The following is a 23,218-nucleotide window of genomic DNA, read 5'->3' as shown; positions in this document are numbered from 1 at the left end:
CGTGCTCAAGTCTCCCAATGGCAACTCTTCTACACCCACCTGCATGACCCCTCGGCCCAAGTTGATTTTACATTCACCAGCAGTTAGCAAATCCAACCCTAATAGACATGGGTCGCACACCTCTGCCACCCAAACCTCTACTCTCTTCTTTAGCGAACCCAACTTAAGGGTCAGGAAACCACACCCTATAATGGGGCCGTTGCTCCAGTTGCTCGTTGCAAACTATGAGTTTGCAGACAGTGGATATTATCCCAACTGTCTGTACTCGAATTAAGGACCACAAGGCTGATCATCGTGGCGCTTGTTCCTTTGTTCACAATGGCGTTTACCCTTACGCCTACACCGGCAAATTTGAATCTAATTCTTTGGCCACTGGTGCCAATTTGGCCACAATAAACGACCTGTTGGAACGATGAGGGCTCTTTTCCGTCTGCCTCTGCCGAACACGGCCCCTCACTAGTTTCCCTTGGCCAAGCAGGGGGAGGGGGGCTTGGAGGGGGGTGTTGGGGGCCGCCTGGTCCAGTCCGATCAAGGCGGAGTTGGTGGTTCAGAATGTCGGGGTCTCTCCCTGTGCGGGGCTCTACACTCCCGCAACAGGTGGCCCATTCGTCCACAATTATAACACCTTTTGTCAGATGTATGTCTCCGGTATTTTGAATTGCCCCCCTTATGCTCCGAGTTGGGGTATTCATCAGTGGCCTACCAGGTGTCATCATTCGAGCCATGTGCCATGGTCCTGATCCTGCCCACCAGTGGTCCACCGTGTCGAACTATCCCGTCCTGTTCCGCTCGTGTCTCAGGGCCAGCTCTAGCTCCATGCCCGTCATTGTTTACAGGGCCGACTTGTCTGACGGTTATCGCATGGTGTTCGGACCCTCGCGCCAGCGGCATCGATTCCTCCCATCGGACGACAGTGTCGGCTGACTTTTGGTGGGTTTCTGGGCTCAATGCCGTCAGAGCCCCAGCGTCAGTGTCTGCGAGAGCCTGGATGAAATAGTCCAGGGCAAGGTCTTCCTGGTAGGGCACTGTCATGTACGCATGCGCTCTCCCTACTGCATGAGATTTACAGAACCGCAACAATGTTAAATAAGTAGTGTTTGTGCGTGTCGCTTTTTCGCATCCAGGAAGAAATTTCGAATTTGACATTTGGATCAATCCACATCTGCTAGTTTCCGAGTCAGTGATTTTTTTAACCACTCAGCCATGGCAATTTTACACCATAAACATTCGTAATTATGCTTCCACTGCCAAGGCTTTTTTGGAGTTGACGGTCCATCCGTGCGTGATGATTTTGTGACCAAGATAACTTGTGAACCACTGAAGGGATTTTTTGCCAAACTTGATACAAAGGTGTATTATGATGCGAAGATGGACTGGTTAGCTCTTTGGGTCAAAGGTGAAAAGTAATTTGACCTTTATCTGAAAGTAGCAGATTTTTGTTACCACGATAACTTGTAAACTGCTGAGGGATTTTGTCCAAACTTGGCATATCTATGGACTGTATTACGTAGGTTAATGGATTCAATTTTAGATCGAAAAGGTCAAATGTCATGTGCCCTTTGAAAATCATTTTGCATATACCATAACTTGAGTTGTAAGCATCTAATGTATCTCTTCTACTCGTCTGCACTCTGTCTCTCTGTCTCTCTGTCTCTCTACATTCAGTTGACATTTAACATGGGTGGAGGTATAGCCATTGACGCATTTGCATCAAATTCTACTTTCTAGTTTATTATATAAAACTTAGGGACATGAGGAAGCAGAACTTGGTGCACCGCTCTAAAACATACAAACAAACTAGGAACGGCTCAGTCGAGTGTGTACTTCTGTCAGGCTGAACAGTTTGTTTTGTATCCCACTGATTGGGCTAGATCTGCTTCCAGCCCTTGACCAAAATCGAATCGGCTTGTTCTTGTCACCAACGCAACTCGTCCACCAAGTATTGTCATCCGTCCACAACTTTTTGAAACACCGTACTGCATCTCGTTTTTGGCCCTATCTCTCAATGGTGAAGAATCGCTCAAAAATTCTAGTATCCAGATCTTCACCAAAATCGAATCAATTTGTCCATCACAGGCCAACATGTCCACCAAGTTTCGTCTGAATCTGTCCATGACTTTTTGAGATATCCCGCTCACAGATAGACAGACAGGGGTGAAAATCTAACCCCCATCCACCTTCGGTGGTGCAGGTAACATAAAGGCACTTTGGGAATCTTGTATAGAATGATGAATGAAAAAAAAAATGTTAAAATATCGAAAAATTATAACTTGCAGGACAGTCAGATTTTCACAGGAGGGTTTGACCATGGCACTGGGAAGGCGTTTAAGGGGCTGTCACACCTTGACGTTTTAGCCAGCGTTTGGCAAGGTCTCAAAATGTATGTAAAACGCTGGCGTACACTGAACTATTGATGTTTTTTTCAGTTTTGGGCGTATAATAACGTGTTGGACGTATGCATAACGCATTAGTAACGTACACAGAATGTTTTAATCACATATAGATAACTTGTACCAACGAATGCTGATCGTGTTGTCGGCGTTCACAACCTATGCCCAACGATAGTCTAACTTATGCATAGCGCACGGCAGCGTATTGTCGACAATCACGTGGCGTAGGCTATTCATGGGCTGCGGCTCGACGATTCAAATCGTAACCGCACTAGACATCGAAGTGTGAAGCCGCTGTCACACCTTGACGTTTTAGCCAGCATATGCCGACGTATGAAAAATTTGCCGAACCAAGCTGGCACACGTCGAATACATTATGGGTAAGTTTTGTATACGTTAAGAACACGCTGGCATATGTCGTAGTTTTCTGGCATACATCGTCATACGTCGAGAAATTTTCAGCATGTTGAAAATTTCTCTTCGTACTCGACGTATGACACACATTCCGCATACGCTGGCATAAGTTGTAGGCACGCTACGCGATCGTTGACGCACGTCGACACACGTTACTTGTAAGTTACTCATAAGTCGAAATGCGTCGAGGTAATGTTTAGCGTACCCGAAACTTATTTCTAACCTATGAGTAACGTTTTGTAAGCACGCTACACGACCGTTGTTCACACTTCGCAACACGTTACTTGAAAGTTCCTCATATGTCGAAACGCGTCAAAGTAATGTTTAGGGTACCCGTGACTTATTTATAACCTATGAGTAACGTGCTTGGGAATTATTTGTAAAGCATGTCCTATGCAAAAATACGTATTTGACGAAAATTTCTCTTCGTACTCGACGTATGACACACATTCCGCATACGCTGGCATAAGTTGTAGGCACGCTACGCGATCGTTGACGCACGTCAACACACGTTACTTGTACGTTACTCATAAGTCGAAACACGTCGAGGTAATTGTTAGCGTCAGTGTTCCAGACTCCCTGTTTTTTTTTTTTTGTTTTTTTTTTTCTTCGGTATGACGGTGATGTTGACACTTCGATTTCTAGTGCGGTTATGATTTAAATTGTTGAGCGGCAGCCTATTAATTATATTATATTATAACCGCACTAGAAATCGAAGTGTCAACATCACCGTTATACCGAAGAAACAAAGAAAAAAAAAGAAAAAACAGGGAGTCTGGAACACTGACACTAACCATTACCTCGATGTGTTTCAACTTATGAGTAACTTACAAGTAACGTGTGTTGACGTGTGTCAATGATCGCGTAACGTGCTGACAAGTTATGGCCAGCGTTATGCGGAACGTGTGAGTCATACGCTGGCATACGTCGAAAAATTTCAAGCATGGAAAATTTGTCTAACACCTCGGCGTACTGAGACGTATGCCAGCGTACTACGACGTATGCCAGCGTGCTCTTAACGTATACAAACTTACGCATAACGTATTCGACGTGTGCCAGCGTTTTAGCCAAATTTTGCATACGTCAGGCATGCGCTGGCTAAATCGTCAAGGTGTGACAGGGCCTTTAACACGCAACGTTGTTTATCACGAGATGCTAAAACTAACTGTTGCGATCATCCTTGGTGTTTTCTGTCAATCTTTTTCTTGTACCTATCCCTAAACCCAATCTATAGTTTATCTTTTAACCCCAACATAATGACCTCATGCTATCCCTGAGAGGGAAGACTGTTTTTTCGTGGTGCGATAGTAAACACGTCCTCCAAGTCCTGCTTCGTCTTCCTCCCGTCTGTAAAGATGGGCTATTTCCTTGCTGCACTTGCAGTACATTGTCAAGACCAACATATTTGGCTTGAAGGTTAAAATCGTGCACCAACAGTTTTGCAATCTACATCATGAGGAAGATTCTCCAAGCCTGCGGCTAAATATTGATAATTGTCTTTTCTTACACTGTGCTGTATAATTTTCAAAAATACAAGCCAGTGAAGGGGAAAATCTTATTTAATAATAAAATTTCATTTTATCCATTGTAGCTATAAATATTTTAATTTGCTGTTCTCCCGGTGTTTTGTGTTTTTTTTTTTTTTTTTTTAAATCCGTTCCATGTATTGCCAATTATACACTTGGAAATTCCACATGGGTTGATGACAGTCACATGGGAGAGGGGCATATGGTGTTTATCGTATGAATGTTTTTTTCTTCTTTGTTTAAAATATTTTTTTGCACATAATTACTATATTGTTAGCAAGATGACTCTTCAAGTAGGGTGTTGGTGCTAACTGGAATGCTCACATACTTTACGTTAATATTGCCATTAATATTTTTATGTCTCTGCGACAAAGTCGTCGGAGACATTGTGTTTTCGAGTTGTCCGTCCATGCGTCTGTGATAGGTTTTTGTTACTGCGATAACTTCAGAATGGCTGAAGGGATCCAAGTCAAACTTGGTGTAAGTATGTACAACGATGTAAAGATTACCTGGCTATATGATGGGGGTCAAGAGGTCAAAGGTCAGAGGTCCGCTGGGTAAAAAAATTGTTACCACACTAACTTGTGAACCAGTGATGGGATTTTAACCAAATTTGGTATAAGTATATCTTGTCATGTAAAGACTAACTGATTAGATTTCAGCATCAAGAGTTCACAGGTCAGAGGTCATGTCAGGTAAAAATGTGATACTTGAGAACAGCTGAAGGGATTTAAATCAAACTTGGTACAAGTGTGTATAATGATGTAATCATGTGGGCAGAGGCATATCAGTCAACGTTGTGACGTTGGATTATGTCTCGTTTCATATAATACTCAGCTCAAAGATCATTTTAATGTGGTTTAGTTTGCTTTTTTTTTTCATTATTTGGCTCCACCTGCATGCTTTATTACATTTGTAAGATGGCAGTAATTGACCATTTAACCATGGTCTGTGCATACCTCTTCACCTAAAACTCCTCTCTACCTTACCTTTCACTTTTATTTTGCTCACTCTGCTCACCTCCCTTTACTGATGGCTTATCTAACTTGTACTGGAATAACAAATGTATTCTGATGTCATCCCTGTTTCCTTATTTTTCTGCTTGTTCACAGTTTACCTTCCCATTAGATCTTCTAACACAACAGAACCTCACACCCTGGATGGAGCTTTTTCGAACCATAGCTAACAGGGATATCCCACAGGTGAGTACAGAAACCATTGTACTCTTAAAAAAAAAAGGTGTTTGACATTTTACCGTTTAATTTCTTTGTCACTGTTTTTCACTTATCTTGTTGGACATATAAACTAATTTTGGAGAAATTGAGATTTCCGCCTTTTTAATAGGAGACGCTGCAGGTGGAGGAGGAGGACCGACCTTCACTGGTATGGTGGAAATGCAAGAAATGGGCTTTGCACATCCTTGCACGTCTCTTTGACAGGTGGATTGCACCATTACTTTTACTGGGGCTCTTTATCTTCAGCTATGTTGTTGGAAGAACTCTGTTAGAAGGAAATGCAAGATGAATAAACCAACGATGGAGAGGATTAAACAAACAAGAAAGATGTCGTGCAGAGCGTAATACTTGTGAAATCCAAATAAACAATAGCCGTCATGGAAACAGCAATTTAGCAATTTCGAAATTTTGACCTATCAATAGTTTTACATGATAGTTATGCACAATAAATTTAGTTGATACATTTTCTAATTGTGGCCTAATATGTTTTGCATGTTTTCGATGGCCTTCACCTTGACCTTTAAGACTAATTTTGACCAACACTTACACACAAATACCGGACTTACGCACGAATAAGCTGTGTGAGTTTCAATTAGAAATCAAAAGGTCCCATTTGTCCCAACTGCTAAATCAATCGTTCTGATAGTTGGTGAACCAATTATGCAACCGAATCTGCAAATCTTGTTCAAATTTCAAGTTAATAGAATGAAAATTGATGATTTTTATGTGATCTTAAGCTTCATTCTTTTTACCGAGCTTTTTAGTGTAATGCAGTACACTTTAATGGATATGTCGACAAGGTAAAGTGTTTTTCGCTTCATATATTATCATATATATATATATATATATATATATATATATATATATATATATATATATATATATATATATATATATATATATATATATATATATATATATATATATATATAGTGGTGTATGATTAAAGTTATTCATATGTAGTGCACTTTAACAAAAAGTGATGATTAAATAATGTGACCTTAAGCTTGTAAGCAGGAGTGGTAATGATTGTGCAGTTGCTGCATGTCTGGATGTGTTGGTTAGTTCCGACTGCATTGCATTTGATTTATCATACTAATGAATTTTTAGTGAGGTAAATTCTTTAATATCAATAATTAAACATACATATTGGATGTATTTATATGAAAATAAAGAAATAAATATTATTTATTAAATACATTATAAATATGCATTAAAATAATTTCTTGGTGGTTGCTAAGATAGTTAAAAACTAAGATCCAGACTTTCAATGACATCTTGGATGCTGCTGTCCTGTCTGTGCCTGTTTGTGGTGAGTATGTTGAGGTCGCAGAGAGATTCACTTACCTTGGCAGTGATATTCATGTCTCCACTGGCTGTGAGCCAGAAGTTAATAGACATCTGGGTCGGGCCTGGGGAGTCATGGATTCACTGGATAACGGAGTGTGGCACTGTCGGTACTTGTGCAGGAGGACATAAGTCTGAGTCTTCAGGTCCTTGGTGCTTCCAGTCTTGGTCTATGGATGTGAGACTTGGACTCTGGGATCTGAGATGGAGACTTAATTCCTTTGGTACCAGGTCTCTTCGGAAAATCCTTGGCTATCGCTGGTCGGACTTTGTGTCCAACGAGCAGTTGCTGAGAGACTCAAATGAGATTTGTTACCTGCATAGTCCGTGAGCGTCAGCTGTGGCTGTATGGACATGTGGGTCGTTTTCCTGACGCTGATCCTGCTCACCAGATTCTCTCAGCGAGAGAGCCTCATGAGTGGAGGAAACCAATGGGCCGACCACGTTCCTCGTGGTTGCAGCAGGTTGATCGGCATCTCAAGGAGATGTGGATGGGCCAGGCATCTGCCTGGTTGATGGCCAAACAGAGGCCCCTGGAATACTGCCGGAAATTGGATGCAGCGACGCGCTGCTCCGGGGCATGCTCCCATACCTGACCTGACCTGACCTGACCTGGCTAAGATACGCAATGCAGCCTGTTAAAATCGGATGTTAATGACAGTTTGAGTCTGTGGCGGATGTAGGTGCAGTGTAATGGATATGTCGACAAGATAAAGTGTTTTTCGCTTCATTTATTATCATATATATAGTGGTGTATGATTAAAATTATTCATATGTAGTGGTACTTTAAATAAACGTGATAATTAAATAAGTTTCAATAAGGATATTGCATTGCTGTGTTGACTGACTGACTGGACACAACTTTGAGATTGTGGGTACCTTGATTTCAGTAATTTGCTGATGTGGACCTGTGACAGTGGTTGTGTAGCCACCGTTTGGAGAAGTTCTGGGCTGAAAGGATCGAAACGTCAATGAAAAATGGTGCCCAGCTGATGATCCAGGCAGTTGAGAAATCAATCAATTGCTTATGAGTTAAGGTTATAACTTCAAATAAAATAGCTTTTGTAAGTACTTACCAGTACTGTGTGCGTGCGTGCATGCGTGCGCGTGTGTGCGCGCGCATGCGTGGTGTTTATTTCGATTTCGCTGCCGAATGTCACAATGTCTTAATCGCCCACAAATAATTTTGTCTGGATGAAGCAGCCCTGTGTAAAGCAGGACTTTGGCAGGTCATGTTGGTGGTGTGAGATTGTGAGGATTTGACAGTGTATCGATTTAAAATATTTCATGGACTTAAAAAAAAATATGTTAATCAAAAATTTAATGGACGTCATTTCAAAAGTGAATGTCGAGTTTTGCCTGCATGCACAGCTTTTCAAATGCGGGAAGCGGCTGCCGTAAATGGGAGACAGCAGAGCATGTGAATGCACAGACAGACACCACAGTTTGAAATCTGTAACAATATATACTGTAGCTAATGGTCATGTTTGAAACAGAAATATTTGTCACGTTTTCTTCTTCTCACACTTTGAACTCAGATTGATGTCCTGTGGTATTTGACTGTTATTACCTCTGCCACAGAAGGTGGATGAAGGTTATGTTTTCACCCTGATCTGTTTGTCTTTGTCTGTCTGTGAACAGCATATCTCAAAAAGCTGTCGACGGATTTGGACAAAATTTAGTGGAGAGGTTTGGTGTGCGACCAGGATGAAATTATTCGATTTTGGTGAAGATCTGAATCCGGATCAGGATACTTGAATTTTTAAAGTAATTCTTCACCATTGAGAGACGTGGCCCCAAACGATTATATAGCACGATATCTCAAAATGTCTTCTTTCTGCTATGGACTTGTGCAAATAAATATGTTGATTTTTCTTTGAGTCTGTTTTTGTACTTATTCGATAATTCATTGATTTAAACTATCTTGTAAACTTTGTGGATCTGAGGCTTTTGTTTGTGGATTGCTTTGGATATATTTGACTTGAATCTGGCATTGTACAATTTGAATTTGCTCTTTATTTTGTTAATCATATAATAATTCTTATCAACATATGCTGTTCCGCAGATATGGCAGCCCAGGGAATGTGACCAAAGAGTATAACGAGTTCGCCAATTTCTTCTTGAAGACTTATGCCACAGGCATCCAACAGGTTAATGGGTTGTTTAATAAAGCTTGCCAAGTCAGAAGATTGGTTCATTATTTTTCGCTTTCATTGTGCTTCAGAAAAAGTGACCGATTATTTGTGATTTTTCTAAAATGCTTTGTTTCTTTACCTTCCACCAGGTTTTGCTCAAACTTGTGGAACAACACCGACAGAAGCAGTTTGTAGCACCACGAGTTCTTCAACAGTCTCTGAATTTTCTCAACACAGGTGTTGGACACTCCATTACATGGAAGAACCTAAAGCCACATGTCCAGGTATCATGCATGCCTCAGTGCTATTTCAGTTTGTGAAACTCGTTTTTATGTGGAGTTTTTGAACTGTCCTTTATGTTCTCTCCATTGTGGTTGAGCAGACTTTGGTGCAAGATGTGATCTTCCCACTCATGTGCTATTCTGACGAGGATGAAATCCTTTGGCAGGAAGACGCGTACGAGTACATTCGCATAAAATTTGGTTTGTCTCAATAATAGCTTGAAGTTTGGCTTCTGCTTGAAATTTTTCTTTTTTTTTTTCTTTTTTGATTATTCATTGCAATGACTTATCAGCTTGCATGCACATGATCCCTTCAGCCCTCAGAAGGTAGTTCATACTGAGATAGGAGACCTTCATATAAGGCTGGGTGTCCTCAGCTGAACGATGGCACGATAGTCGATTTGGTAGTTTGCTTACATTTGAAGCTATCTGGTCCTGACTTGTACCTCTGGAGTCAAATAAAACTAAAACCGTCATTCTGGTGGAGTGCCGGGAGGGTATGTTGCATCTCGGAGCATGCCATCCTTTCGTCGTGCACTTAAAGCAAGCTGTCCCATCTGATTTTGTTTGTGAATGTAAAACATCTCGTGCCGTCTCTGGTCCATTGTCTGCCAATATTCGGGCCAATGTTTACCTTTGCCACCGAAGGTGGATGGAGGTCGTGTTTTCTACTTGCGGGTATTTGTAGAGTTTGCAACACCTGCATTAGTAGGTGTCGTGAATGGACCTGCTCCTGTATCACTTTCTTGTATTTCCTTGTAGCTGTACTAAATATTCTCACTGTAGAAGCAGTTTTTTTGGCATAAGTAGAAGCTTATAACTTTAATAGCCACTGCAACACATGTGCTTCCACTTGGAATTTCTAATGGTTGCAAACTTTTCCTCTCAGATGTTTTTGAAGACTATGGTTCTCCAGCAACTGCAGCTCAAACATTGCTGTATTCCTCTACAAAGAAAAGAAAAGAGGTTTTTATTTATCTTTGAAAATCATGGTTCTCTTATCCACCTTTTCTGGGGGCGTTTTTGTGAACTCATCTTGTTTTTTGTTTCCCCCCCCCCCCCACTCTCTCCCTTTTTTTCCTATTTCATCACACCACTGATTATGCATCGTTATTATTTATTGCCTTTTCTTGAGACACCATTTAGATGACTTAAATTATATTTGTTAAATTTTAATTCGTGTCTAATTTTGAAATGGGATTTTAGTGGCACACTGCTCACATGGAGTTGGAAAATAAAAATCTGAACCAGAAATGTTTGCCAAATAGGAAATGAACACTTTTAGCTCCGCCACCGAAGGTGGACGGAGGTTACGTTTTCACCCCTGTCTTCGTTTGTCTGTGCGGACGATATCTTAAAAAGCTGTGGACAAATTCGGATGAAATTCGCTTGACAGGTTGGGTGTGTGAAAAGGAAGAGTTAATTCTATTCTGGTGATGATCCAGATCTGGATGCGGGAATTTAAAAAAAAAAAATTCTTCGTCATTCTTCACCTTTTGAGAAGATGGTGCCAAAAACAATTGTACAGTATAGCATGTACTCTGTACTCTGACTGCATGAACTGTTTTCAAAAAGAATGCAGTAATTTGTAAAAAGCCCAAAAAAAATTTGTGGCGTGGCAAAGCAATTTCTGCATTCTCTGTCTGGGCGTCTGCCAGTCGTATGATGGAGGAACATAAATTGAATTTCATATTTTGAACACTGTAGAACATGAATCGGCTTGTTTGCACTTCCAAAAACCTTCGGTTTGGCAGTAATTTGGCAAAATTGTACGCCGTTTCAACCAGTCAAATTTGCTGCTCATGCTCTCAGGATTGGGGTATCTCAACGTTGACAAAATGGTGGCGTCAAATTGGTGCATCTTTTTCTTCAAGATCATTCCAAAATCATCAGTCTCTCTGAGAAGAGTTTGCAGAAGGTTCAGCTCTTGACTGTTCTGTTTGACCCATTGGCTTCGTACGGATACCATCGTGCCCGTTATTAAAAGTTCACGAACAAGGCTAAATATAAATTGTGCTCGGAAACACAAAGCAAAAGTTGAAAAGACGGATACCACATGACCTGTATATGAAGTTGACTGTTTTCCTTGGTTGGTCGTTAAAGACATGTTTGACTATTAACTCAAATGGCAGGTCGTCTCTTGTTAATAAATGATTGCAACCGTTTATCTTCCTCATTTTATGACATTAATTTTTTTTCAAAGATCCAACAAGTGATCTCACTTATCAGATATGTCCTTTTGTGATTGCATAAATTGTTTAAAAAAAAAATTAATCTTTATGTGAATGTGCTTCACAGGTTCTGCAGAAAACAATGGAGTTTTGTTACAAAGTCCTTACAAGTCCCTCCACAAATCCTCGACAGATAGATGGAACTTTGCATATGATTGGACAGCTTGCAAACCTTTTGCTGAAGGTGAAGATGATTTGATGTCATTGCAACTCGCACAACCTTTTTGAGGGAGTGGGGCTGGAGGGGTGTGTGGTAGTTGTCATTAAAAAAGAAAAATTCTACCTTCCCATCCTCCCCTCACCGTTCCTTTCATACACACATTTTTGCCGATCCAAATTGATTTAAACCCTTGGAGTACCTGCATCAATCCTGATGAGGTTTTTTTTTTTTAACATTGTTGAAGGTGTTTTTGAGATGGGCATTATTCTGATTTTCTTCGTGTCCTATTTGCTGCCAAACCTGTTTTATGACATATTCTCTGAGCTTCATCATCATCAAATGTTTTGGGGGTTCTCTACCTCCAAAAATGAAACATCCCCTTTTCTTTTTTTTCTTGATTTTTGTTTTTTCCCCCTTTTTAATGCCTTCGCTGACGAAGTCGCCGGTGGCATTATGTTTTCAGGTTAGCTTTATGTACGTAGTCCGTCCATGCTAATTTTTGCTGTTTTCTCTGCAACCGCTTACCTGAGTAACACAAAATTTGCACCGCAGGTGCGACTCGTGTAGAATGTAGAATGTTTTCCAGATAATTCTGATGTCATAGTTCATGTGGCATGGCAGCCGTGTTGGAAAAAGGAAAAACTTTGGACCTCTGTATCGCTGAAACCGCTCGATGGAAAATATTGAAACTTGGCACATGTGAAGTACTTCCCATGGGAAAGAAGTGTGATTATTTTTTAATGTCATTGGTGGCTTCGTTTTGACATCATGAATGCAAACGTCGAATGCTTTATCCGATCAGAATAAAAGTTATTGAGGGTCATTTAGGGCTAAATTGTATAGGTAGGGGGAAAAAAAAATTATGACCTCATCAGTCACATGGTCTGGCAGCCATATTGTTTTTAACATGAAAACCTTCAAAAATATTCTTCTCTGAAACGGCCGAACGGATCGAGGAGAAACTCTACAGGTATGATCGCCTATCCATGAGGGACAAATAGTTCTCCACCTGTAACATCATAGGTCACATGGTTTGGCAGCTATGATTTTTTTTTGAAGAATAAACCTTTAAAAATCCTCTTCTCCAGAAAGGCTTGACAGATGGAGGGGAAACTTCACCCACATGTTCCCCAAGCCTTGTAGATATCAGGGTGTTCATGAATTGTAATTAATAGGTCACGTGGTCTGGCAGACATATTGGATTAAACGAAAATCCTGAAAAATTATTTCCCTTTAACCGCTTCATGAATCGACGTGAAACGTCACAGTTATGATCGAGTCATGGGGAGTATGTTTTAAATTTCATTGTGATTGGACGCATGGTTTGGCGGCCAGAATTATTTAATATTTTGAATCTGGGTTCATGGTTTTAAATCAAACTTGGTACAAGTATGTATAATGATGTAATAATGTGGGCGGGGGCATATCTGGTGATGTTGCGACATCAGAGTGCCCTTGTATTTTTTTGTCTTCGTCTTCGTCTTCGTCTTCTTCTTCTTTTTTTCATAAGTTGTGAGACGCAGAATCAAATGCACAATATTTAATCTGTAACTTCATTTTCCCCAAGTAAAAACGAGTTGGCAACTTGAATCTTTATACACACATAAGATATTCAGCATATGAGGATTTGAAGCACAATAACAAAATGCTTGCAAATTGCTTTACATCACTGTCTTAGTAATTGTCTACCTGTTGGTGTCTTGCTCAGAATTGTAAAAATGTTTTTTTTCCCATCTGTGTGACAACAGCGCAATTTGTATAAATATCAGATGGAGGGGCTACTCCAGAGACATGTTTTTCCACTCTTCTCCAGCGAGCTGGGATATCTTCGCGCTCGGGTAAAGTTAATCAATGAGAATTATTGGAGTATAAAAAGAAAATAATAAGCTTTGCCTTGAGACGCATTATGCTTGCTTAAAATTATTTTTCAGCCATCTACGAACACTTGTCTCGGGATGTAAGCATGTGCTTATTGGGGAAATATTTTGTACTATTTCTGGGGGCACATACATTATGTCTTGCAGAATATAGACATTGAATAATGCATTTACTGCATTGTTAGGTAGAATATTGGATGCAATAATATTCCACAATACTGAACATTGAATATTATATTTATTAGAGGGAGAGACCCACCCATCTGCGCAATGTGAAATGTGACTTCAAGTCCTCAACCTCCGCCTCCCAACCCCAAGTTCTCAACCTCAACCTCCATCTCCCAATCCTAAGTTCTCAACCTCAACCTCTGCCTCACAACCCCAACCTCTGCCTCCAAACCCCAAGTCCTCAACATCCGCCTCCCAAGTCCTCAACCTCAACCTCCGCATCCCAACCCCAATTCCTCAACCGCTGCTCCTTAACCTCTGCCCCTCGACCTCTGCCTCTCAACCCCTGCCCCTCACCCCCTGCCCCTCATCCTCTTCCCCTCAACCTCCCCCTCCCAACCCCAGCCACAAGTCCTCAACCTCCACCTCCTAACCTCAAGTCCTGAACCTCCACCTCCCAACTCCAAGCCTTCAAACACCCTCCTCAACTCTCCCCCATCCCCCAACCACAATTCCTTAACCCCTTCAGCCCACTTAAAGTCCTCAAGCCCCCCCACCTCCCACAAAGCCTCAACCCCCTCCTCCCCCCCACTCCTCTCACTCATATAAGCAAATGGACGTTCCCACATTAATTATGTACTTCTGCATTACCTCTTCAATCAAAACTGCAGAATATTTTACTCTTTCCCCTCCCCGATTCGGCTATCGTCAATTTCACAGAAATCGCGGTCGAAACAGCAACAGCATGGCTCCTACATGACATGGCCCATCATGGTCACCTGTCCAACTCGCAATTCCGTGAGCTATGCTGAGACGCCATGGAATTACAACTCCATGAGCAGGTTAATTGTGCCAATAAACAACCCTAAACCAATTATCTTCTTCCTGATGCGTATGTGCACACATGCACACCGTGAAACGTAATTAATGATGGTGGTTTTCTTTCACAATCTTGTGAAATTTCCGGAACTCTTTGGACAAAGTCCTTCATAACTACATGGGTTTTATTGTCCCTGGTTGAGTCAATTATGAAAAATTAGTCGGAAATGATAAGGCTGGCGGAACCTCCGCTGTGAAGGCCCTTGCTCTCGTTAGAAGGACACGGAAGGAGTGCACAAAATTATACACAGTAAAATTCCTTGAAGCAAGAGAAAAATATATGAAAGCACATGGAAGGAGCAAACAAACAACAGCAATCACAGCCACCACGACAACAGCAACAACTCCATGTTATAAAAATCCCTTTTTACCTCTGCACCGAAGGTGGAAGGGGGTTGTGTTTTCACCCCTGTCTGTCTGTTTAATTGTCTTTGTGCAGGATTTCTCAAAAGGTTGTGGACGGATCTGGATGAAATTGTGTGGACAGGTTGAGTGAGTGACAAGGACGAATTGATTAGATTTTGGTGAAGATCATGATCCGGATCCGACTACGAGAATTTTTAAGGTGATTCTTCACCATTGAGAGATAGGGCCAAAAACAATATATAGCACGATGTCTCAAAAAGTTGTGGACAGTTTCGGACGAAACTTGGTGGACACTTTGGGTGTGTGATGAGGAAGAATCGATTCAATTTTGGTGAAGATCCGAATGCGGATCCGGATCCGATAATTTTTTTAAGTGATTCTTCACCCTTGAGAGATTGGGCTATTGGCATGACATTCCTGCATCCATGTATTTCCATATTTTTCTAATTGACTGAGTAATTTGTGAGGGCTGTGTAAACGATTGGTACTTGATATGAATGCCAACACAATCTTTGTACGTAACCTTGTTAAATTTTGTTTGTGAAACCTCTGTTCAGCAATTTGAAACACAAGTTTTTACCAAGGTGTGTTCAGCAATATAAGCATACATGACACTGCTAAGGTATTTTGAGAGAGAACTTGCAAGCGAGTGGATTAAATTTAATATTCTTCTTGAATTGTGAAAGGACTTTGTGGAAGAAATTCAGTTATTCTCTGTCAGAGTCTGAGACCATTTATTAACAGCAAACCTCAAATACAAAAAACAACAAACATGCACATGGAAAAGAAGGATATACGGGACAAGCAATATCAAACATGATCCTCTTTCTTTTTTCAAAATGCACAGAGCAATTGTCTTTATACTATTCTGGACAGCAAAAGACAAGGGAGGGCCAAACATCTGGCAAGGGTGAATGGAGGGGAGGGCTGACAAGCATCAAGAAAGGGAACTGCAGACATGGCCACTTTGGGAGGGAAGGGGGATAGACACGCTCAGGCCACAATTGCAGTGTGTGAATATGAGGTCAGCCTTGAGGAGGAGGTGGTGATAACACTGAGGACAAAACACAGAGACTGGGTGGAGTCACAAGCACATTATTTTGATCATACCTTCCGTTCACCATTGAGTCTCAAAACACCACATTCTGTAAACAAAGCCTTTGCCACCAAAAGCCAATAGTTATATAATTGTTCTTTGTCAACAAGGCATCTGTTGCAATCGCCTTCTGGGAGTTATTTAATTACCACCAGAAAATAGGGCGCCTCTTCTCTGCAGCCAGCAGCAAAGTGTCCCTCTCTTGAGCAGCTGGGCAGTTTCACTGAAACATTGGAAATAATAGTTTTGTATATATATATATATTTATATACACACACATACATATATGGTAGACCAACCAAGGTCCAAAATTATGACTTTCACCTGCATGAAATGTTAATAGCCAGCACCCAAGCTAAATCAATGAGTCGTAGGTCAGACAGAAATGCGAGGGTGGATGCCACTAAAAAAATTTGACCTTAAAGGTCATTTCACGGTCATTTTGTGCCCCCAAAAAGCTCAAATTTCAAAGTCATCCAAATATAGTCATGTAATATATCAAAAGAAAGGTATGGAAGAGACAAACCGTTTGGTACTATTTTTAGGTCAGAATATTGATCTCAGAAGTAGGTCATATAGGTCATGTCGGTCAAAGTCCACCCTAGTATAATAATATATATAGTCCACCCCAGTATAATACCAAAAAGTAGTCAGGAAAAAATGCTACTACTTTTATATAATATTTATTTAAATTGCCAAGAATTAATATAAACAGATGCATCTTTTGAAGTATTATTAAATACAAATGGCATTAGAATATCAAATTAAAACAAATGACTATATGAGGCCCGGCGAGGAGGGGTGATGTAAGCGACATATTTTTAATGACATGATGATTATAGGCTCGGATGATAGGGGAAGGATTAAAATAGTGCTATATGGCATTAACTCCAAAATGGCCAATGTGGCCCTTGCATCACTCCTCCTCGTGGCACCTCATTTTTTTTTAACAAAAATTTGATGTGTATGCAATATGTATTTGACAGAAAGAGTGTTCAATCTGATGGATTACAACAGTCAATAGAATCGCAGCCACAGGCATTTGTACATTTCATATTGTTTTTGAAGCAGGTGTATCTGGCAGTGTTGCACTTCATTTTGCAAGAACAGGTCACAAGTTCGAGGCAGGACAATGGTACAGGAGGTAGCCTGGTCCATTGAGGTTTCAGACAACCTGACTTCTTCTTCCAAGCATCTGGGGGCAATGTCACAACAATAGTTTCCATCTCTGCCTGAAGCCAAATGTTGGCCTGGTCGTTGGCGCGTTGCACATGAAGCTCCAAAGCATCACGTGTTGGAGGAAGCAGTTCCAGGCTTTGCTGAACATGAAAAGACTGTTAAAGTCGACCTAAAATTGCTTCAACGTCTTTTGAATGCCGTGACTGCAGGTAGAACAGTGGAAATGACAAATATCCTGAAACACGAACTGTCACCAATCCCACTCTCCTTGGCAAACACTGGAGGAGAGATGAATTCAACAAATAAAGCAGAATTGATCAGTGTTTTGATGAACATAATTGAAACTGCTTTAGAACTTCCAGAATCTGACATGAAGACTTGTTTTCTCATTGATGGTCATGCACTCATCCAAGCTATGGGAAAGCCTCATGGATGTCAGACATTTGGAGACTATGCTGCTGCTTTTATTCGCTCAGTGACACGTTATTTTGGAGATAACACAACACGAGTTGACACTGTGTTTGATCGCTATCTGGGTGGGGATTCAATCAAATCTGGTACCAGAGCAAAACGAGTGAACAAGAAGAAGCCTATTCGAAAGCTGATAGATGGACCAGATGTTCCACTTCCTCAGGTTTGGAGCCAATTTGTTGCTATGGATGAAAACAAGGCAGACCTGGCACATTTCCTCTCTGAAATGATCATCCATAAAACCAAAGATCTTCCAGAAGAATACGAGATGGTAACTGGAGGTGGATTCATGGACCACACTGGGGCAAAATCAACTAGGAGATCCAAAGATGACCTCAAACTTAATGGGAATCATGAAGAAACAGACACAAGGTTGATTCTTCATGCCTCTGAAGCAGTGGATTTGGGCTATCAACGAATTCTTGTGAAATGCAGAGATACTGATGTCATGCTTCTCCTTTTGCACTTCACCGCCCCGAAAGCAAGTGAAGTCTGGATGATCTCTGGGACTGCAAAGAAGCAGAAGTGCATTCCCATTCATCAAGTAGCAAAAAAAGTTCCTGATGCAGTGAAGAATAACCTCTTGAGTTTCCACGCACTCACAGGTTGCGACACAACCTCTTCAGTCAGTAGATATGGAAAAAAGACCAGCTGGAATTTTTTTTAAAAAACCCACGACTGGTAGAAGGGATTGGCCGTGATGGTGAGCTTGGACTGGTTGAACAGTTTGTTTGCAACCTCAAAGGAAGTCCAGGGCTGCAAACAATTGATAGTGCAAGATTGAACATGTTCAGCAAAGCCAAGACAGGCCTGGAACTGCTTCCTCCAACACGTGATGCTTTGGAGCTTCATGTGCAACGCGCCAACTACCAGGTCAACATTTGGCTTCAGGCAGAGATAGAAACTATTGTTGTGACATTGCCCCCAGATGCTTGGAAGAAGGAGTCAGGTTGTCTGAAACCTCAATGGACCAGGGTAGCTCCTGTACCATTGTCCTGCCTCAAACTTGTGACCTGTTCTTGCAAAACGAAGTGCAACACTGCTAGATGCTACTGCTTCAAAAACAACAAGCATCCGTTGAAGGACAAAGTCTTTGATATCCCCCGCCATAGTAAAAAAAAGTTTGTTTTTTTTTAATCTGCAAACATCAAAAGGCACGAGTTCCGAACGCTCCATTGTTTGAACAAATTGGAATCCGAACAATTTTTTTCGAGAAAATTTGCCCTAAAAACCAAACACATTTTCAAAAACCGAACACAACGTAGCATTCATGTTTGTTCACGTGCGTCTCCCCCGCCTGTTCGACCCGCATCTTCGTGCTTTGTTCATTCAATTCGTCGGTGGCAGTACTCGTGAAAGCATCTCTCGTGTGTCGATCGCTACTTTGCCTCATGTTTTCACCTTGATTTGTGCTGTTTTTTTTTTTCATTTATCACCCTTGTGCATTCACCATGGCACCCAAGAAGAGCAGTGAAACCAATAGGAGTAAGAGGAAGTCCGTGAGAACGACAATTGAGTTGAAGAAAGAACTTATCGCTCAGCATGAGAGCGGTACGCGTGTGTCTGATCTCGCTGCCATGTTCGAGCTGCCGAAATCTACCGTGTGTACGATTCTGAAAAATAAAGAAGCGATAAAAGCAGCTAATGTGGCAAAAGGCGTTACGACTCTGACCTCTAAGAGATCGAAGTTTATGGAGGAGATGGAAAAACTCCTCTTTGTGTGGATAAACGAAAAACAGTTGGTTGGTGATCCCATCTCTGAGGTCATAATTTGTGAGAAAGCCAAGTGCCTGCATGCTGACCTTATAAAAGGCCTGCCTGGAAGTAGTGCTGATAGTGAAGAGTTTAAGGCTAGCTGGGGATGGTTCAAAAACTTTAAGAAAAGAACTGGGATTCACAGTGTTGTTATGCATGGAGAGGCTGCTAGTTCGAATGTGCATGCAGCAGCAAAGCTTGTGAAGAAATTTAGTGAGTTTATGAACACTGAGGGGTATGTGGCATAACAGGTGTTCAATTATGACGAAACAGGCCTCTTCTGGAATAAGATGTCAAGGAGGACCTATATTACTAAGGAAGAGAAGTCTTTACCAGGCCATAAGCCAATGAAAGACAGGCTTACTCTGTTATTGTGTGGTAATGCTAGTGGAGACTGCAAGATAAAGCCTTTGCTTGTGTACAACTCAGAGAATCCGCACGTGTTCAAAAAGAACAATGTTATGAAGAGCAAGCTTAATGTTATGTGGAGGGCAAACATGAAAGCATGGCAGTTTACCAGGCAGTTCTTCACTGATTGGATTCATGAGTTTGTAGTACAGGCATTTTAGCAGAAATGTTTGGTCAACCTCCCACAAATTGCAACAAAAGCAAACTCAACAGATTTTGATTCCTGGATATGTCCTCGGTGACAAAAAAAAAGTCCTAAGGGATCCTCCGGGGGGGAAAGTCCTGAAATCATGGAAATACAATATGGCCGTCACCCGGCTTCGGGAAAAATGAGAAATTTGTAAAGATTGATATTTTAATATGTAAATATATGTTTTTTTCTGCATTCTAATTGTTTCCAGTTATGGTCTGTATATTGATATACAAGAATAATTATAAAAAAGTGAAATGTATTGAGGGTAAAATAAAAAAATTATAGCTTTTTTGTCCAAAAATGTCAATTTTTGTCCCGAAAAAATATATATTTACCTCATACTGATTTTGGCTCCTGGACAAAAAAAATAAGAAACGTTGAAGACACAAGATGAAATCAAGTCGATGGCAATACAATATAATTATATAAATCATTGAAACGACAAAATTCACAATTCCACTCGTGGCAATAACATCTGCCTGACGAAGGTTTCGAAATGAAAATGAAAATTGGCATTAAACTCAGAAAGTACATCCATTATAAACTTACGATACATGTTGAGAAAAATCTAGCGTATTAGAGTTAGAACTCGACAATGTCGTCGTCATCCTCATCATTGTCACGTGGAGTGTTTGTGCAGCCAGAGCCCCTGCAGTTTCCACAAGCTGGAGTGCACTCAATGTTGTGCTTCTTGCATGTGCATCTCATGGTGCTTCATTCAGCCTGGCAGTTGCACCTAATGACATGTAACATCTTTTCAGGAGCTGGAGCTATTGATGTCTGAAGTGGCACAAAACCCTCGTCACACTTCTGCCAACCCCAGTCTGTGGAAGAAGTATGCAAGTCTGACGTCTTGAAACGAATCAAAGACCACCTTCAGAAGCATGCCGAGTCTGCAAAGATATCTTCTGGAACTTAAGCGCCGTGGGTTCAGTATATGGACATGCTAGACATTCTACGCAAATTCATCCGGGCAGAGCACACTGGCAACTGGGCACTACATCTACAGGCCATTCAGGAAATGCCGCCTTACGTGGCAGCCTCGGGCCACAACCTGTATGCCAAATCTGTGAGGGTGTATCTGCAGCAGATGTCCAACCTCAAAACTCAACATCCCAATGTCCAACAACGTTTTGATGAGGGGTTCCATGTGGTTCGACGAAGAGATCGCCTGTGGGAAGGTCTTTCATCTGACCTGATCATCGAACAAGTTCTGATGAGAACTTTGAAGACCAGCGGGGGGCTCACACGAGGGTGAGGAATGACAGAGCAACAACAGCTGGTATGGCTACTATCAATGCCTGCCTGTGCAGAAATAAACCAGGCAATGCAGGAGCTCACAGGTGTGAACTACAATACTGGAGAGCAGAAGAAGGACATGACCAAAGCAAGACAATCTTGTGACTGGAAGGACACACTATCAGCTCTTCAGTATTTACAGGAACGGAATCTGTTCTGTAGTGATCCACGTCTGAGGAATATTGCCACTGGAGTTCATGCACACCCCACCGTCAATGTCAAATACAGCACATGCTGTAGGAGCCAAAATATTGAAATCTATGGATGGGAAAACACCTGCCGAGTACACATTTAAGAGGAAAGACCAAGTTGTCACCCTCGGCATGAAGTCATCTGTCAAGATTGATGGAGAGCAAGTCCAGGTTGACCCACAACTCTTCCAGAGACTGATCACTGTTGCACAGACAGCAGAAGAACTGCAGTCGGCTTTCAAATATGACCTGTGCAGCTATCCACCAGCCCTCTTTCATTCCTCTCTTCAGCTCCGAGAAACACACAAGCCAGTCTTTGCTGATGCCATCTGGGATCTTCTTGGATCCGATGTCCCAGCCGATATCCCCAATTAGTCCAGGAGCAATGATCTGAAAAAAATGAAAGCGTTCAACACTCCCTACAGAAAAGGTTTGACTTGACAGAGTGGTAGAATAAACCCTATAGAACACCTCCAGGTAGTATGTGGTTTCAAATTGTGGTAGCATTAAAATTCTACAGGCCATTATACATACCAAGGGTACTTACCAAGAGGGTCACTGTGGGGTAGCAAAATTTCGGAGAGGGGTAACGTAAACGTGAATATCTTTGTCGAGACTCAACCAATTTTCAATATTGAGTTATCATTGGCTTCGTATTATAATTCTCTTTCAGAATATTTACAGAAATGTCGATATTCATTCAACTGTACAACCACAAGAGGTAAAGATCACAAACAAATCAAATATTATGAGCTTTTTTTTTTATATTTTAGGCATCTTTTCGAGCATACTAAGTTGTCAAGTCAAACTTTTCTGTAGTGGGTGTTGAACAATTGAATTTTTCACAGGTTCATGCTGCTGGACTAAAAAATGCTGTTAGTCTATTTTTTTATGAAATTCTTATGGACTAGATAATTACAAAAATAAAGTTTAAAAATGTCATGTTAATAATGATGGTAAAAGAGGCTGTGGGTTAACATAGTTGCTTTTCTGTGTCATTCCAGATTGAACATCTGAACGAATCCTCATAGCCAAATGAAGCAATGGCCAGTTCAGAGAGTCAGGCAGTAGTGCGACTTTTACCTGTAAAGAGACAGAAGTTGACTAACTTTCACAAGTGCATAATTTGTCAGATGGACTCAAAACGAGACACTGAGGAAAGCCTGAGATACCTCCATACAGACACTTGTTGCATCACTGGAACTCCGACGAGATGAAGTATACGAACGTTTGAAATCAGATTTTGACAGTTTGGCAACTGCGGATGTTAAATGGCACTCAAATTGCTACGAAAAATGGACAAGCAAAGAAAACCTGAAGCAGAAGCAGCAGAAGCGACACCAGCAGAAGAATCTAAGATTGGCACATAATCTGAAACAAGTTTGACGGAGACCTCCAGGGTATCCAGGTCCCAGTCAACATCCACTGACTGGACTATGTGCCTCTTCTGCAAGAAGAAAACACACAGGGTAAAGGAGATGACCATGGTCAGAACTTTCCAAGCCTGTGAGACTATTGTGCAAGCAGCGACCACAAAGGGCGATGAGGACATGTTACGGACTACTGATGCTGTCAGTAACCATCTAGTGGCAGCAAAAGCTAGATACCACAGAGCTT

General features: G+C 41.3%; 1 protein-coding gene across 2 annotated transcripts in view; it reads left to right on the top strand.

Moving 5' to 3' along the window:
• Positions 1–23,218, top strand: part of LOC147024348 (importin-7-like) — a 138,341-nt gene that overhangs the window by 56,987 nt on the left and 58,136 nt on the right. For both annotated transcript variants that reach the window (XM_085884175.1, XM_085884176.1), the window contains 8 exons: positions 5,443–5,532; positions 5,675–5,769; positions 8,978–9,062; positions 9,197–9,331; positions 9,430–9,529; positions 10,218–10,294; positions 11,627–11,743; positions 13,468–13,557. In XM_085884175.1, coding sequence (XP_085740301.1) covers positions 5,443–5,532; positions 5,675–5,769; positions 8,978–9,062; positions 9,197–9,331; positions 9,430–9,529; positions 10,218–10,294; positions 11,627–11,743; positions 13,468–13,557 — 789 coding nt within the window. The remainder of the gene's footprint in view (positions 1–5,442; positions 5,533–5,674; positions 5,770–8,977; positions 9,063–9,196; positions 9,332–9,429; positions 9,530–10,217; positions 10,295–11,626; positions 11,744–13,467; positions 13,558–23,218) is intronic.

The sequence above is a fragment of the Eptatretus burgeri genome, chromosome 6 (genome assembly GCF_056783735.1).
Source record: "Eptatretus burgeri isolate ZD-2024b chromosome 6, Ebu_testis_v1, whole genome shotgun sequence".
Taxonomy (NCBI): Eukaryota; Metazoa; Chordata; class Myxini; order Myxiniformes; family Myxinidae; genus Eptatretus; species Eptatretus burgeri.
Note: the sequence above shows the minus strand (reverse complement) of the source record. Positions and strands in the feature narration are given on the sequence as shown.